The 14,633-nt window shown below is 45.2% G+C and overlaps 1 protein-coding gene and 1 long non-coding RNA gene across 3 annotated transcripts in view; one reads left to right on the top strand and one right to left on the bottom strand.

Annotated features, from left to right (window-relative positions):
- The window catches only part of LOC129380638 (uncharacterized), a 251,218-nt gene that overhangs the window by 99,480 nt on the left and 137,105 nt on the right, over positions 1 to 14,633 (top strand). The window contains exon 3 of one of the 2 annotated variants that reach the window (XR_008608818.2): positions 14,198 to 14,336. This is a non-coding gene — a long non-coding RNA (uncharacterized lncRNA). Of the gene's footprint in view, positions 1 to 13,989; positions 14,337 to 14,633 lie in introns of those variants that run through there. The other variant, XR_011890487.1, reaches the window with a different exon arrangement.
- LOC126543401 (uncharacterized) overlaps positions 1 to 14,633 on the bottom strand; it is a 29,139-nt gene that overhangs the window by 11,177 nt on the left and 3,329 nt on the right. The window contains exons 2-4 of the mRNA XM_055062283.2: positions 6,704 to 6,859; positions 5,599 to 5,766; positions 2,615 to 2,797 (exon numbers count right to left, since the gene is read on the bottom strand). Coding sequence (XP_054918258.2) covers positions 2,615 to 2,797; positions 5,599 to 5,766; positions 6,704 to 6,859 — 507 coding nt within the window. The remainder of the gene's footprint in view (positions 1 to 2,614; positions 2,798 to 5,598; positions 5,767 to 6,703; positions 6,860 to 14,633) is intronic.

Below are 14,633 nucleotides of genomic sequence, written 5' to 3'. Positions count from 1 at the left end.
TCGTTTACCTCACCGAGTTTTCGGTGCAATTTCACCTTTACGAAGGGTCATTATATATTCCAGCATACGTGCTCAAATAAGTCAAAGCCATTGCAACGACTGACGTTTCCAAAGAAGAATTGCCCATCGTGCACCAGAACGACGAACTTCAACACCTCAGATCCTAACCAGACAGCTTGGACCTGCGACATTTTCCGTGCCAAGGTGACGTGCTTCCCACTTCTGACGGGTCCACTGGTAGCGATCGAACCTTCGTTCCGCATCATCTCAGACGCCGCATCTCTGAGCATTTACATTCTCTCGTTCACTCTGGAATCAAGGCTTCCCAAAGGCTCGTTGCAGGGCGCTACGTTTAGCCAGGCACGAATGTCGACATGCAGGCATGCACACGCTCTTGTCTGGCTTGCCATAGAGCTAAGACATATCGCCCCATCCGAAGTCCCCTAAAATAATTCATCTCGCCCACTGAACACCTCCAAAAGGTCCACATAGATGTCATCGGACCCCTTCGTCGATAAAAAAAAACGGCTACGCTTTAACCAAGGCCAGCCGCTTTACTCGATGGCCTGAAGTTCGGCGCATGCTGCTTCTGGCGTGGCTGTGAAGGCGCCATATCTTAAATGCGATCTGCAACGTGGCCAAAGTGCACGCCCACGCGGGCCTCATCTTCAAAGCAATCTGCGATGTTTTCAGAGTGCGTGTGGTGCTGGTAGGTCCGTTTGCGCTGTGCTTTCGACATTTTATTCGCGTTGAAGCGAGAGCTGCACGAAGGTAAATTCGACCGCTGCAGCTGCCGCGAATCGTCGCTCCAGCATTTTGACATCTAGTTTGCGTGCTCATCGAGAGCGATGTGTTCATGTTTACCTTTGCGCGCTTGACATCGTCCTTGGTAATTTTGTTAATACGTTGGCGGGCTAGTTGGTTTTAATCTATGACGGAATGTGTAAGCGCGATGCTACGATGACGTAGAAAGAAACCGACACACAGAGACAGCGCTGTCTCTGTGTATCTCTTTCTTTCAGAATTTAAAAACTTCACATGTAACATCTATGATTATGCAACAGCCGTTTCAGCTGACCGACTCAAAGCTGCTTTCATCGACAGCAGTGCTATACGCAGTGTTGATATGCCCCGTTTTCTCCACTTCCTACTCCCTCGCCATCACTTTCTCCAGTCCCTCGACGTTTCACGCGTGTTCAATGGCGAACAGACTCCATCTTTCCAGGCTTTGTCGAAGTATTCCCGCGGAGCGCGCGTTGCCGACAAAAGAAGAAGAGGCAAGAAAGGAAATAAAAGTCTGTCTAAAGGGCTAGCCTTGCAAGAAGGTCGTGTGTTCAGACTTTCCTGTTCATCGCAAATATAGTATATTTATACTACAAATATATTATCTTTGAACTTGGCCATTTTGTCAAAAGAGTATTCGTAAGGTACATGAAAAAAATTTGCACAGAAGTACGACCAAATAATATCGTTAATTACCACTGTAAACAACAAGTTTATGTCAACTTTACAGCTTGTGCTGCACTTCCACTTAGCATAATGTTTCTCATACTAGGAGCCGTTATTAGTGCGCAAATTTTGCTAATTCAGTAATATGTGTCTTCGGCATAGTTTCCTACTCCTATACCCGCTGCCGTAGAATGTGGGGTGCCTGTAGCATATTCTACTCCAGCTTTATGGCGTCCTGTAGAGCCAGTCACACCAGTGGGGTATTCAGGAGCAGCTTCTTTGCCGAGTGGCTATAAATGACACCAGGTGCATGTCCACCTCGTGATTTTAGGAGATGGGTAGATGGCATGATACCAGTTCGGTATCCGAGCGGTGATCCCTGACGAACATCGGAATTTTTTGTAGTGGTTGCTTGCGCAACTCCCACCGAGTGACGGCATAGATCAGAGGTAGAATGTGAACGCTCCCATGAGGATTCGTGTTGCTACGCAATAATGAGCGCCCTTGAATGTGTTCATAACCGCCCCGCCCGATACGTGGTTTCTAATTACTCTCGCGGCGTCAGATTTTTTTATTAATTATAGCTAACTTAGGCCTACGGGCACTTTGATCGTGCCGCAAGCGTTTCCACTCACACCTATTTCAGAAAATTATTTATAATAACCCAACTCCTAAATATTTCCTCCCTCCAGGGTATGTGTTCTAGCGGTTGGATCATCATTTCAAGGTTCACATTCCATTACTCCGCATTAAAGTTTGCCACGCCTCTTTTTGCCGCCGAAAAAGCAGTCGCGGGAACCACCTTTTCACTTCGGCCGCTACAAGCGAAGAGTGGGCGGCCTTGAAAAAACGCACCTAATAACTAATTGTTAAACGACTCATCTCTGCAATGGCCTCAAGTACTGCAGTAGGCTTATAAATAAATAAATAAATAAATAAATAAATAAATAAATAAATAAATAAAATAAAATAAAAATAAATAATCAGGTTTTTTTGTGTGTTTTCAAATGACTTTTCAGAATCTACCGCTACACGAGCAGAGCTTCGCATTCGAGGTGCCCGGCTAGGAATGGAATTATTGAACACGTAGGATGTCTGCCTCCTATAGCGTTGAATACTGGAGACTCAGCAGTATATATGAGGCTATTGAATACTGCATCCTTGCCGTCTGGAGAAAGAGGGTACGTCGAAGGGGATTCGCTTCCGGTCGCAGTTGCATTGTCTGAAGAAGCGATGACCGGAGGAGCTTGCTGAGTCGTGTGAGGCTCTCGATGCGGATGGTTCCACGTTTGGTTACCTGTTGCGCCAAACTGGGCACCGCCTGTTGCTTCTCCTGCTTCTTGCGACCCTGTATATCGAAGACTTATGATTAACAAACACACTCAGACTGTAATTTTTTGAGACAAACAATGCAGAACACGTTAGCACTCACCGAATAAAAAAGTACTTCTAATGGGATGCAGAAATTTGTCAACCACAAGAAATTTTTACAAGAAATAAAATAAATTACTGCAGTACAAGCCATACAAGATAAATACCAAAGTCGGGGACCGCTGTATTGTGTAACAAGTAGCGTATCCTCCTACTCTCTGTTAATCCCGACACCATCTGATGGAGACATCAGCAGACACACAATGGGGCACTATGTCGGCTATCCAATGTGCCTAATCACACCACGACACAGTATATATGATTCTTCTTACTGCACCGCAGTTCAAACCTCATAGCAACGTCTACTCTCCCAATATACTCGCTGCGTTTTTCTTTACAATGGCTATCCAACACGAAACCGTTCTCGACACGGAAGTGTATGTTGCGAATCTGGGCTTTATCGTTTTAAAATATTTATAGCTAAGTCCCCTTGCAACACCTTGGCACACGAACTCCGGGTGATTGGTCAAGAATGGACACAACCCAACATCACATGCGCAGTATAAAGGTTCTCTCTTTCGGTATACATCCAATGTTACACGCTAATGGTCCCAAGTTATCTGCTAGGCGAGACAGCAGCGGTCAAGTTGACTATTCGGGAGTAGTCTACGTTGTCCCTTCCGCAAGAGGGGCGCCGGCACGCACCTAGTGGCTCAAGCAAGCTGAAACTTGGGGGACTGAGTATGTGCCACTCTTGATTGTGCGAGATCTTCCAAACATTCAGTAAACCCGCCGCGGTTGGTTAGTGGCTATGGTGTTGGGCTGCCGAGCACGAGGTCGCGGGATCGAATCCCAGCCACGGCGGCCGCATTTCGATGGGGGGCGAAATGCGAAAACACCCGTGTACTTAGATTTAGGTGCACCTTCAAGAACCCCAGGTGGTCGAAATTTCCGGAGTCCTCCCCTACGGAGTGCCTCATAAAGAGAAAGTGGTTTTTGCACGTAAAAGCCTTTCAGTAAGACCAGAGTGAATAAATGAACTACTACTTCAATGAAACACCGTTTAAGTATGCTGTAGACTGTGAATGCCACCGTCATGGCACATATAATTTGTCCAAGTTTCTTACTTCCTAGGAGAAACATGGTCAGCTTGGGTAATTCGTGAGGTCTTATAGTAAACAAGAAAAGAATATAAAATAAAAACCGCAGCACGCATCTCACGATGGCTGTTGAAGGTAACGTGATTAGCATTCAATCAATGTAGTGACACACGGTACTGCGACCGTCGAACCACCTCACGTATAAGCAGTCTACTATTGCTGAATCCTTCTCGCACCCTTTCCCCTCTACACGTTGCACCATGTACCGCTACATTCGCGACGTCATCTCCTTCCTTCAAGTAACCTTTAGGATTGTACTGATGTTGCGCCGTTATGCGCTAATGCCGAGAAAGATTCCCTAGCTGCCAGCCGGAATTCGTAGAACATCGCAGAAGTGTAGAGGTGCTTTGTGTGAGGAACCCCTGCTACGCGGGCTTGAATCCGCACACCGCCAAAAAAGTTAAGGTATGGGGTTTTAAGTACCGAAACCACGATCTGATTATGAGGCACGCCGTAGTGGGGGACTCGGGAAATTCGGACCAGTTGGGGTTCTTTAACAATCACCTAAATTTAAGTACAGGAATGTTTTGACATTTCGGCCCCATAGAAATGTGTCTGCCGTGGCAGGCAGTCGACCGCGCAACTTTGTGCTTAGCAGCTCGACACCATAGCCATTAAGCAACTACGGCGGGTCCACCGCCGTGGGTTAAATTAAAGAAGTTAACTTAAAGAAATTAAAGAAGTTAAAGAAGTTTTAAATTTGTCTTTTTCAGAAAGGGCTGTTAAAAGGCTTGATTCGTAAAAATTTAAAGCACTGTTAAGGGCTTGATAGATAAAAACACACCAGTTGGCAAGTTTCCTAAAATTGTAATCGCTCTAAAAGGTCAACCAAGGGGATGCAGCTTTATCGACAGGAATGCTACAGGACCTTTTTCTCAAGTTACGTTCTATTTTTGTGCATGCAGATAAGGCAACAAAAATGAAGAGAATCAAGAGTGAAGAAAAGAATATTGCTGTTTCAAGGGGACCAGAATACATGGCACACGCGACTGACCTATTTTGAGCGCTCACATTTGCCCACGAAATAGATTACTGGCAGAATTCGGAAAGTAATTGAGCTAGTATCAAGGTGCACCACTCAAGGCCTTTGACAAGTTTTACCGACAAATGGAAAACTTGTTCCTCTCAATAGCCTACGTTAGGAATTATTGGATGAGAGTGGCATTGGGTGCACGAAGTGTGAAACAATAAGCTTCTTAAGCATTCAATAAAAAGGCAATTTATGTGCGTGATAGAGAAACAAATTCTAACTGGTTGGTAGCAAAATTTTGGAGGCATTTCTATGCGTGATAAATAAGAGCACTTGCGTCATCGGTAACACGCATATTGTAGCATTATAAAAAAATACGCAATGCCGGTACGGAAACGCAGCTTTATCACGTATGTGCTCTGACGAACTTTCACGTATGTTGTAAAATATTAACGAAATGATTAGTGTTGCATTTAATGATGAAGTAAAACGGTACTATGCCACGGTATTAGTGAAAACAAAAAGCTGTTATCGTCTCTATGGTTTATACAATTCCATGCCCTTCTTTGGATGGAAGTACTGGTCATTTAACAGCATGAATATAACTTAAATTGTCACTTACATCATCAGTTCTGTAGGTATACTTACCGACACCGCAAGTGCGTTCGCACTCTCCTAAAGTAGGAAAGTTATTTCCGTTGTATGTGCATCCCCTCTCGGCAAGACAGCGTCCTTTATTGATGTCAAAATAGTACACTGTGACCATTGGAACATCGTCACAGTGATTACGACGCCGTGGAATGAAGCAGACGACAACTGAAATACAACCGAATAAAAGAGTTACAAGCGGTTGAAAACGAAGACGAGTTTTATTTTTGCTGCTGAAGTAATGTTAGCAAAAACAATGTGGTTATGCGACAACAAATGTTTTCTTGTAGTTGGAGGCAAGCGTGTCGTGAGGTCGAGGGGTGATTCGAAAAAAAATAAAATGTTAGGAAAAAAGAAGTCCACGAAAGGTTTTCCAACTATACATAAGATTTCTAAGAGCTGTTATGTAACATTTTTCAGTTCCAGCTTAATCAGACATCGTGCATAGAGGAGTGTAACATCACTTTCGCCATTTTCCCCGAAGCATTACCAATATATCACCAGGAGTATTCGCAATTTGGACGTTACATACGAGGAACCGATAATAAGAAATCGAGATTTTATTATATTTACAGCAGATCTTCACCGTGTCTAACAGTATCATATAGTTATATCGGCAATGAAAAATAATCAGAGAAAATAATGAACACTTTATTTTCAGAGGGTTGTACTGGGGGAAACATTTTACTGAAATAGTTCGCGAGAAATAACTTCAAAAAACTCAGAAGTTCTAAAGGGAGCGGTAAAAAAAAATATAAATGTTTGGCTTTATCGTCAAAATTTTTTTGGTTTGCATGTATGGAAGTGATTTCTCCCTATGATTCCTTGACATCAACGAGAATGCAAGTTCAAACTTAACACAAGCTTAAGCCGTTAATTGCTATCTGTATAAGACACGGAAACGCGTCGCGGAAACAGCCAATTCAATAAACACTTCTTTGTAAAGAATAAAAATGGGATTTCTTTTGGTCGCAATATTTTATTCATGCTTTTTTGCAATCGCATGGTTCATTATGATTGTCGCTTATTTGCAAGTTGGGTATGTAGCATATACCAGTACAAAGTTATAGTCAACCGCACAAAAGTAAAAGCACTATAATCTTACCGCTTCTGCACCTCCTGGTGCATTTTGAAGTTGATTCAAATGGCGCTTCATCGCTGCAAGTTCGTTTGCAAAGCCTAGATCTGCTATCAAAGAAGTACCCCACTGAAGGGCAGTCTTCGGCTTTGGACTCAGAGAAACGGACTCTGCACCTGTCATCTCCAGAAGATATGAAAGAGAACCGTGCAAAAGATTACGCAATATAATGAAGGGAAATATTGACATCTAAGCAAACGTAGCAAATCGCTACAAAAGCAACCCATACTGGTTCCTCGAAAGAAAAGCCTCGCAGTTGAAGAAAAATTCGTCCTTGTCCGGGACTGGAACCCGGGACCATCGCCTTTCTGGAGCAGTCGCTCTATCATCTGAGCTAACCAGGCGGCTAGCAAATATCAGGGCAAAGTCGAATTTCTCAACAACTCGAAGCAAACGCACGAGTTCATTACGCAATATAGTCAGCTGTGCAACTCTAAAATATTGGCTTGAAATTTAGAGGCTTCTTAGCATGTTTAAACGACGCCAACACAATTCCGAAGTCATTGGATACATTGTCATTGAGATCATATCGCCTGCCTAAGAAAGCCTGCTTACAGACAATGCTCCCTTCCAGTGTCATCGCGTATGATTCTGATGTGACTATATGGTAGAAACTTGGTGCAGTTTCTCCGATGAAGAGATGGTCTAAAGCACTCGGGTAAACACGCTTGCAAGTCAGCTCCCATTGGTGTAGGACTCGACTTCCGACAAGTCGTAGCTAGTGTGTGCGTTCACGTATGTACTCACGGTGAACTTTCTGTGGCAGTGAAGGGAAAGATACGAAGGCAAAGCGTGCGCAAGAGAGAGCGCTTACGAAAAGAGTTCCTTGTTTTCATCCTCGTTAGTTTAAGCTCGGGTAGAGAAAACATAACCACCTTATTAGCACTAGGTATATAGGACCAAACACGCCACTGAATGTAAATGTTTACTTATTTTGAGGCTTTTCCCTTCCTCGTCTGAGAAAACGCGACACCGCCGCCCGTAGAAGCTGCGTCGATTCAGCCTTTGTTTCGAGCAACGAAAAGCACTGTCAAACGTTGCCGGACTACTTCGCGCACTAACACATGTGCAGAAGCTCCACCCCCGTAGCTTTCCCTTCACTGCAACAGAAAGTTGTTCGCGAGTGTAAGTACTGCGCGTGGCTGGCCTATAGTGAAATACTAAGCCGACCATGCGCACAGCTCAATGAGCCCTTGGAATCACTGTGATAAGGTGCGTGGCTGTTGCTCTGGCAACGCTCAGCGCACTGCGTGAACCTTACGGAAGAAGCGTCTACTTCTCTCGTCGACGCAGTGGAATTCTTGGTAGTAGAACTAATGGAATGTTCGCTGAACCTCCGGCATAAGTCGTTTCTAACAATTGCCTCAGAATAATCTGCTTTGAGTTTATCTCCACGACTGCGAAAAAAAAAAATTATCGCTTTGGTCTCGTTATGGATGAGCGGTAAATCGCGGTTCAGCTTTGGTTTTCAGTTAGGTGCCGTTTGTTTTTACGACTCCTTGCTTGGAGTTCTACTGTTAAAGCTTGGGAAATGGGAAAGCCAATTGGTAGAGATGTAAAAATAAGAAGAATTGGTAGAGATGTAAAAATAAGAAGCCAGTGACGGCTTCTGCAAAAACAAAATAATGAAGATGATCTAGAAACAGGGCTGTAAGTGGTCGATTTCTTTAGGAGAGGCCAGTATTATGATGTAACATTAGACGTCGTAAAGGTAGTTGGACTCGCGCCGTTCAACGGCCACTCAGTCTCCTTCCAATGGGCACCTAGTCGCTGTCGCTGTGCCGGCAACGATATAACTGATGCGCAAAGACCGCTCTCTCTAAAGCCGTCGATGTAAAGATTGAATAGTCGGGAACTGATGCAAGCGTTTTCTTGACTGCGCTCATACAAGATCGCACAGCAGATTACTGGGTCCAACCAACCAACCAACCAACCAGCCTGCCGGAAATCAATGCTGGCAAAGCGTTTCGCCTCCCGGCTAAATTCAAGCGATTGCAAGCAGGAGTGCTTGACCGGACTCATCTGGGGGTCGCCTTCACTCGATGCTATGCACGTCTTATCGGCATGCGTACAGTCCGAATTGCGAACGCTGCAAAGTGTCCAAGACTCTCAAACACCTGTTTTGTGACTGCGCTATCTACGCGTAACATTGAAAGACGCTGGCCGTTTGCAAGCATGCACTCACAGGCAATACATTGAGAAAGAAACTGGGTGAAAACTTGCAACGGGAAACACGTCACTCCTAGTGTTTGTCCCCTCCGTTAGCTAACGCGAGCATCGAAAAAAAAAAGAATGTGAAATAAACACAAAACAATGTTTTGTTCCTTTTTATTCTTTCCAGCTAAAACTAAGATGTTTCGCGTATAAATGAACTTTCCGACTTATTTTTCTTGCGTTAGCCAGAAACAATTTAACCGCATACCAAACGCGCCAGATGCGTGCGTCATGCGCCAGACACGCCACAGAAGACGCGCGCATGTGAAGTTCGCCTGTTCGGCGACCCATACCTTCTGGGTGGAGCCTGTTTGTTGGGCGCCCAGCGTCTCCTTGCGTACCTTCTGCAATTCGACACGGCACGAGTGCACTATCGGACTATGGCAAGGTAAGAAATATTGTTTAACAGTAGGCGATGCATTTCAAGCAGTTTATGCTCTTACGGCATGGAAACTAGACTTGTGACGCCTCGCGTAGTTAGAGTTAATCCCTCGTGCTTGGAGTTGTTTGAGACGCCTGCTATGGGCCCCAACATTACTGGAAGTTATTTCGGCAGTTTTATACCACGCTCGCTGCACCCGGCTTTGTGACGCAGTTAGCGAAAAGCAGGTCGGTCTTTTGACGCAGTTTCGCGTGTCCACCTGATCTTACTGGGACAATGAAAGAGTTGAATGCTGGGCTAGTTCGTACTTTGACACGAGAACCATCTCGAAATACAGCGCAGCGGAATGGCACAACACAAAGGAAGACGAACACAGGCGCTACACTAACAACTGATTTTGTGAAAGCCAGACGCATAAGTATCCAAAGTGCTTTTTATGGCCCCCAACATAAACGTTACTAATTTCGTTTCTTTTTAGGGTACTTTTGAAGTATAATGGTCGCGCCCGCCGTTGCGCCGCAGTTAGCAAAAAGTAGCTCGGTCGTGTGACGCAGTTCATTTCGCGTGTACTGAATCTTACTGGGAGCATTTGTGACGCTTTCTCTTACCCCCAACCTACTTATGATGAATTTTTTATGCTTTTGAAACACATAGGCCGGGTCACACTCTGTCTTATAAATGACTGAAAACAGGCTTTGCACGCAGACATTTGTCTTGAGTAGAGGAAATTCCCTGAAGGAACATGCTCTGTCCTAAGGGCCTTTGGGGCCACCTGTATGTATTGGAAGTTGCTTTTGAATCGCGCAGTCTCCCGTGTATTTGTATTCTTAAAGTGCAGAAAATCATGCCCAGGAATGGGAGAGCACTTGGAAATCCTATGTTTTCTCGGCGTTTTATATTATTGTTTGGGATGAGTCGCGTATTTTCTTCGCCACGTATCTAGAGGCGAACTAATTTTGTTTGTAAAGCCGTCCATTCACCACTTTCGCACGTTTCGCCTCTACATGTGGTATTGTTCCTTTAAGGGCTAAATACAAACATGACACATCCTTGTAATTTACTTTTTTGGGCTGATGCCTTGCGGTGAAGCTTCGTACGGGAAAATACTGCTCGTTACCTAGTGCCACGACGTGGGGCGAAATCATTTGAATTAGAGCGAAATATGCATTTCCTCATTTACAGGGCGCCTTGCGTCTTCTTTATGGGATTGCACGGGGCACAGATGTAATGGAGGGTTGTAGATTGTTGGCAATCACTTTTTGTTATATAATAAAACAGTTGCGCAATAGGACCACGTGCGGTTGAGCAGCAGAAGCAAAAAAAAAAAAAAATTACAGACGCCGTGCCGATCAAGGCACCCGATGTAACGCGTGCGAATTACAGTTCAAAACGCGCGCTCCCAGAACTAAAAACGGAAGTGTGGTTCAGCTGTTAATCCCATCCGCTTGATGCGTTACATTCAATTGTGCTCTATGGGAGTGTCCACTTTTGTTGAATGTTTTTCTCTATGGACAAACATGGTCTCCAAGGGATAGTTTGCCCGCAATGTGTGACCGCACAGTAGCGACCACACGCACATGGGCTGCTCTCGATTATTTAAAAAATTATGGGGTTTTACGTGCCAAAACCACTTTCTGATTATGAGGCACGCCGTAGTGGAGTACTCCGAAAATTTCGACCACCTGGGGTTCTTTAACGTGCACTTAAATCAAAGTACACGCGCGTTTTCGCATTTGGCCCCCATCTCGATTATTTATAGATCTCCGGTCTTGACTTGGTGCTATCGTGTAGCCACTGTCTTACGGTGTTATTGTATACATGCATCTCTTCTTCCAGGCGTTGCCATCATCTTTTATTGCGAAAGCAACACTGCTCGCACTTTCGGCCCATCGGTGGTCGTGGCGCCTCCTTACACAGCTGCGCGTCACGTGACCGTGTGACGTCACGCCAGACCGAGAGACGGGGCCCCAGCTCGCGGCATCGATGGTGGAGGCGAAGCCTTGCGCGCCGCTGCTGCGGCGCTACCGAGAGAGGGCGCTCGCTGGTGTGACGTCACGTGAGACCGAGAGACGGGGCCCCAGCTCGCGCCATCGATGGTGGAGGCGAAGCCTTGCGCGCCGCTGCTGCAGCGCTACCGAGAGAGGGCGCTCGCTGGTGTGACGTCACACTAGGAGGGTAAATGGGGCTACAGCTCGGCTCCTCGCAGTGGTCGGCGCGCTGCCTTGTGCTATGTCGGATGATGTATAGGCATAAATTTAACAAAGGGCAACCATGTCCACACCATCAGCCGAACCGAGGCGCAGCCAAGGGTATTGCTTTCGCAATCTTCCAGGCTTAACCAAGCTAAGCCTTCAGCCAATTTTGCTCCCCTTTACGTTTTTCCTCTATACCGAGTAGCAGGTAAGAGCATTCTAATTCAGGCCAATCTCCCTGCCTTTTAATAAATTATCTCTCTCTCCTAATTCAGGCTAGTCGCCCTGCCTTTTAATAAATTATCTCTCTCTCTCTCTGGTGCAAAATCTCTGGTAGCTTGTAGTGGTACCGTGACGTTCTAAACATATACCCTTTTTAGCTAAGCTGTATTTCGTAAGTTATTGAACAAGGTTGTGTTCGCATAATACCTCGCTACCTCACTTTATTTGTATGGTTTGAGACCCCTACAACGGGAAGGTGGCAACGGCCCGTTCTGATGAAGGTTATAATGTATAGAAAATGTTCAAAATCATCCTATCGCCATTCATCACCTCTACAAGAAGTGGCCGCTACAGCAAATGCGTGCCATGAAATCGCAATTTTTTTTGGCAGACACTGACAAATACCGAAAGCAATGAGAAACACTTCTGCTTAATGACGAATACGCATCAAACCCTAGCCACACTAAATTAGGTTTTATTTTCTTTATTCTGACTTACACAACTTCCAACTTAACTTTTTTACTAGCATAGGCTTGCATTTGCTGCAGCAACGATCAGAATTTCGGTTTTATCTACAGCGGTCCGTACCTAGTTTGTTTCGTACTCAGTATGGAAACAAGCTCATAACGGGTGCCAGGATACCTGCACCTTGCATGTTTTAGGCGAGTATAACAATACGAAGACGCGGTTTTTTTTATGTTAATTTGCCGTGATACTCCTGAGACTAATTGGAAGATCAACTGCTTTTATTGTGCGTGTCAAATCCTGCATCGTTTCCTGACACCGAATCAGAGGTTTCACTCGAGTAGACATTTAGGGCAAACAATTAGCCAATATTTAGGTAGACTTAAATAACTTCGACCCGTAACGACTAGAGATGCTAGATCAACCAATGTCGTAAACCGAACACCTTCTACACAAAAGCAGCAAGCTGATACCACAGCCAATAGCAATTAAGGACGTAACCCACCGCCTGGGACTAGGTCGTCGGGAACGTCCTTAACATTACATTCAGTGTACTTGGAAATGTACCGGCAGTGTACTTGATAATTCTGTTTTGTGCGGTTCTTCGAGCAACGCTTCTTGAGCGTTGTGCCCTACTGCCTCGACACATTGGAACAATTGGCTCACAGGTGCAGACGTAAAGGCTAGTTTTCATACTTTTCGAAAGCAGGAGAATTTCACTTCTTTTGTGCGTCGATGTAGCTGCAGGCGAACACGACAGAGCGAGGGACGCGAAGTCGCTTACACATTGTTAACTGCGCTCACATTGGTCGTATTTCTGCCAGTCCTGGAGCAAGATTGTCTTCCCACTGCCCTTGCAACATAAGCAGTGTTTTCCCAAGTGCATGGATATTTTGGCTGCACAAGAAACACTATACTCTGTTTTATAGCGTGCGTAACGCTGCCAAGGCTACGGAGGGCGAGAGAGCGCTGGTGCTTGCGACGCGAGAAATACAGTGCACAACGCTTGTCAAAGCAAGAAAAATTGAAAATATTGTACACTTGAGTATAAAACTTAGGATTTCGTTGCTGTTTTCAAATAGACCAGGTTCATGCACGTTCAGAACTGCAATATTCAAAGCCCGTTGCTTTCGATATCCGTCTTACAATGTAGCCTGTCAGGTGTTGTGCCGTTTGGATAGCCAACACAAAGAAAATGGCCTCTCCTGCTTCTCGCGGAAGCGCTTCGCCTCCTCGCTTGTTTTCTGATATACGTTCCGCGAACTTTTCATACCAGTGCAAGCGCCTTATAGTGAACGTCTAAGCAGCGGCAAAGACGTGATTGCCGAAGAAGGCAATGTCCGAAATGCTTGATATTGTGAAAGCGATGATACGGGATTGTGCGCTCGTACACATGTAACTTCATGCAACTGACCTCCCTAAAACAAGAGGCCTCGTATAGCGACTATCATGCTCTCTTTCCCACAATCACAGCCGTTTCAAACTTCACGCCGTTTGGCTGAAGTCACATGGCGTGTACGCTGACAAAAGCTTCCAACTCTTCGGAAAGTTCTACAAGCGGCTAACGGAGATGACGACATGGTAGAGCTCAACAAGACTGCATTATAGAAGCTGTTGCCTGATATCGGTTTCGCGTTTGCCAAAAGGAAACGAAAGCTTGCGCTTATTGTACGCGATGACATCATCATTTCCAGATATTGAACGTACTTGAGAGCCATAAACGAATGCCATAAGCAGAAAATCCATGATCCGTGATCTATATTACTGCAATGTAAATAATTAGCTGATTTTAGTACGTTTTATTGACCCTTTCAAGGTACATAGGCAACATTCTTGTGCAATAATGACTGCGATAAAGCAATACGCACGTTAGTTCGCGTTTTATTTGTTGTTTACGCACCAGCAGGTCGCCTATTTTTAGGCACTCTGTTTACAAGTAAGGCTTCAGGTATTTTGTTGATATATGCATGTCAAATTTTTGCGCAGGACAATCATTTACCAGGACAAAACATCAGGGAATGCTGGCCATAACAAGCAACAAGTATGGCAGGACAGCACGGTGGAGTCATCTTAGGACGCCTTCCTGAGGGGCCTAACAACGGGTCCTGCAGTTCAAGCTGGAAAGGTAAGTCACCGGATTCTCGTGCACGTGCGAAACAGTCAGATTGGATTTCTTAAAGGTGCAACACACTTCTTCAAGGCCAAGAAAGGCATTATTGTGGGTTTCCACTCGGAGATGAATGGCACGTACTTGAGCACTAATTGACGGCTAAACTGTCGCACCACACCCGTGACAACAGCGTCATTGATATGGACAAGCCACCGCATCCTAGTGTCCCTCAATAAAGAGTTCCCACAGCGTTGCGCGAAAAAGTAATATGCAAGCGTGGCCTTCAAGGCAGCGAATTGCTTGTAGCTGAGA

The sequence above is a fragment of the Dermacentor andersoni genome, chromosome 10 (genome assembly GCF_023375885.2).
Source record: "Dermacentor andersoni chromosome 10, qqDerAnde1_hic_scaffold, whole genome shotgun sequence".
NCBI classification, from domain to species: domain Eukaryota; kingdom Metazoa; phylum Arthropoda; class Arachnida; order Ixodida; family Ixodidae; genus Dermacentor; species Dermacentor andersoni.
The sequence above is the reverse complement of the archived record's forward strand: the minus strand, read 5'-3'. Positions and strand labels throughout refer to the sequence as shown.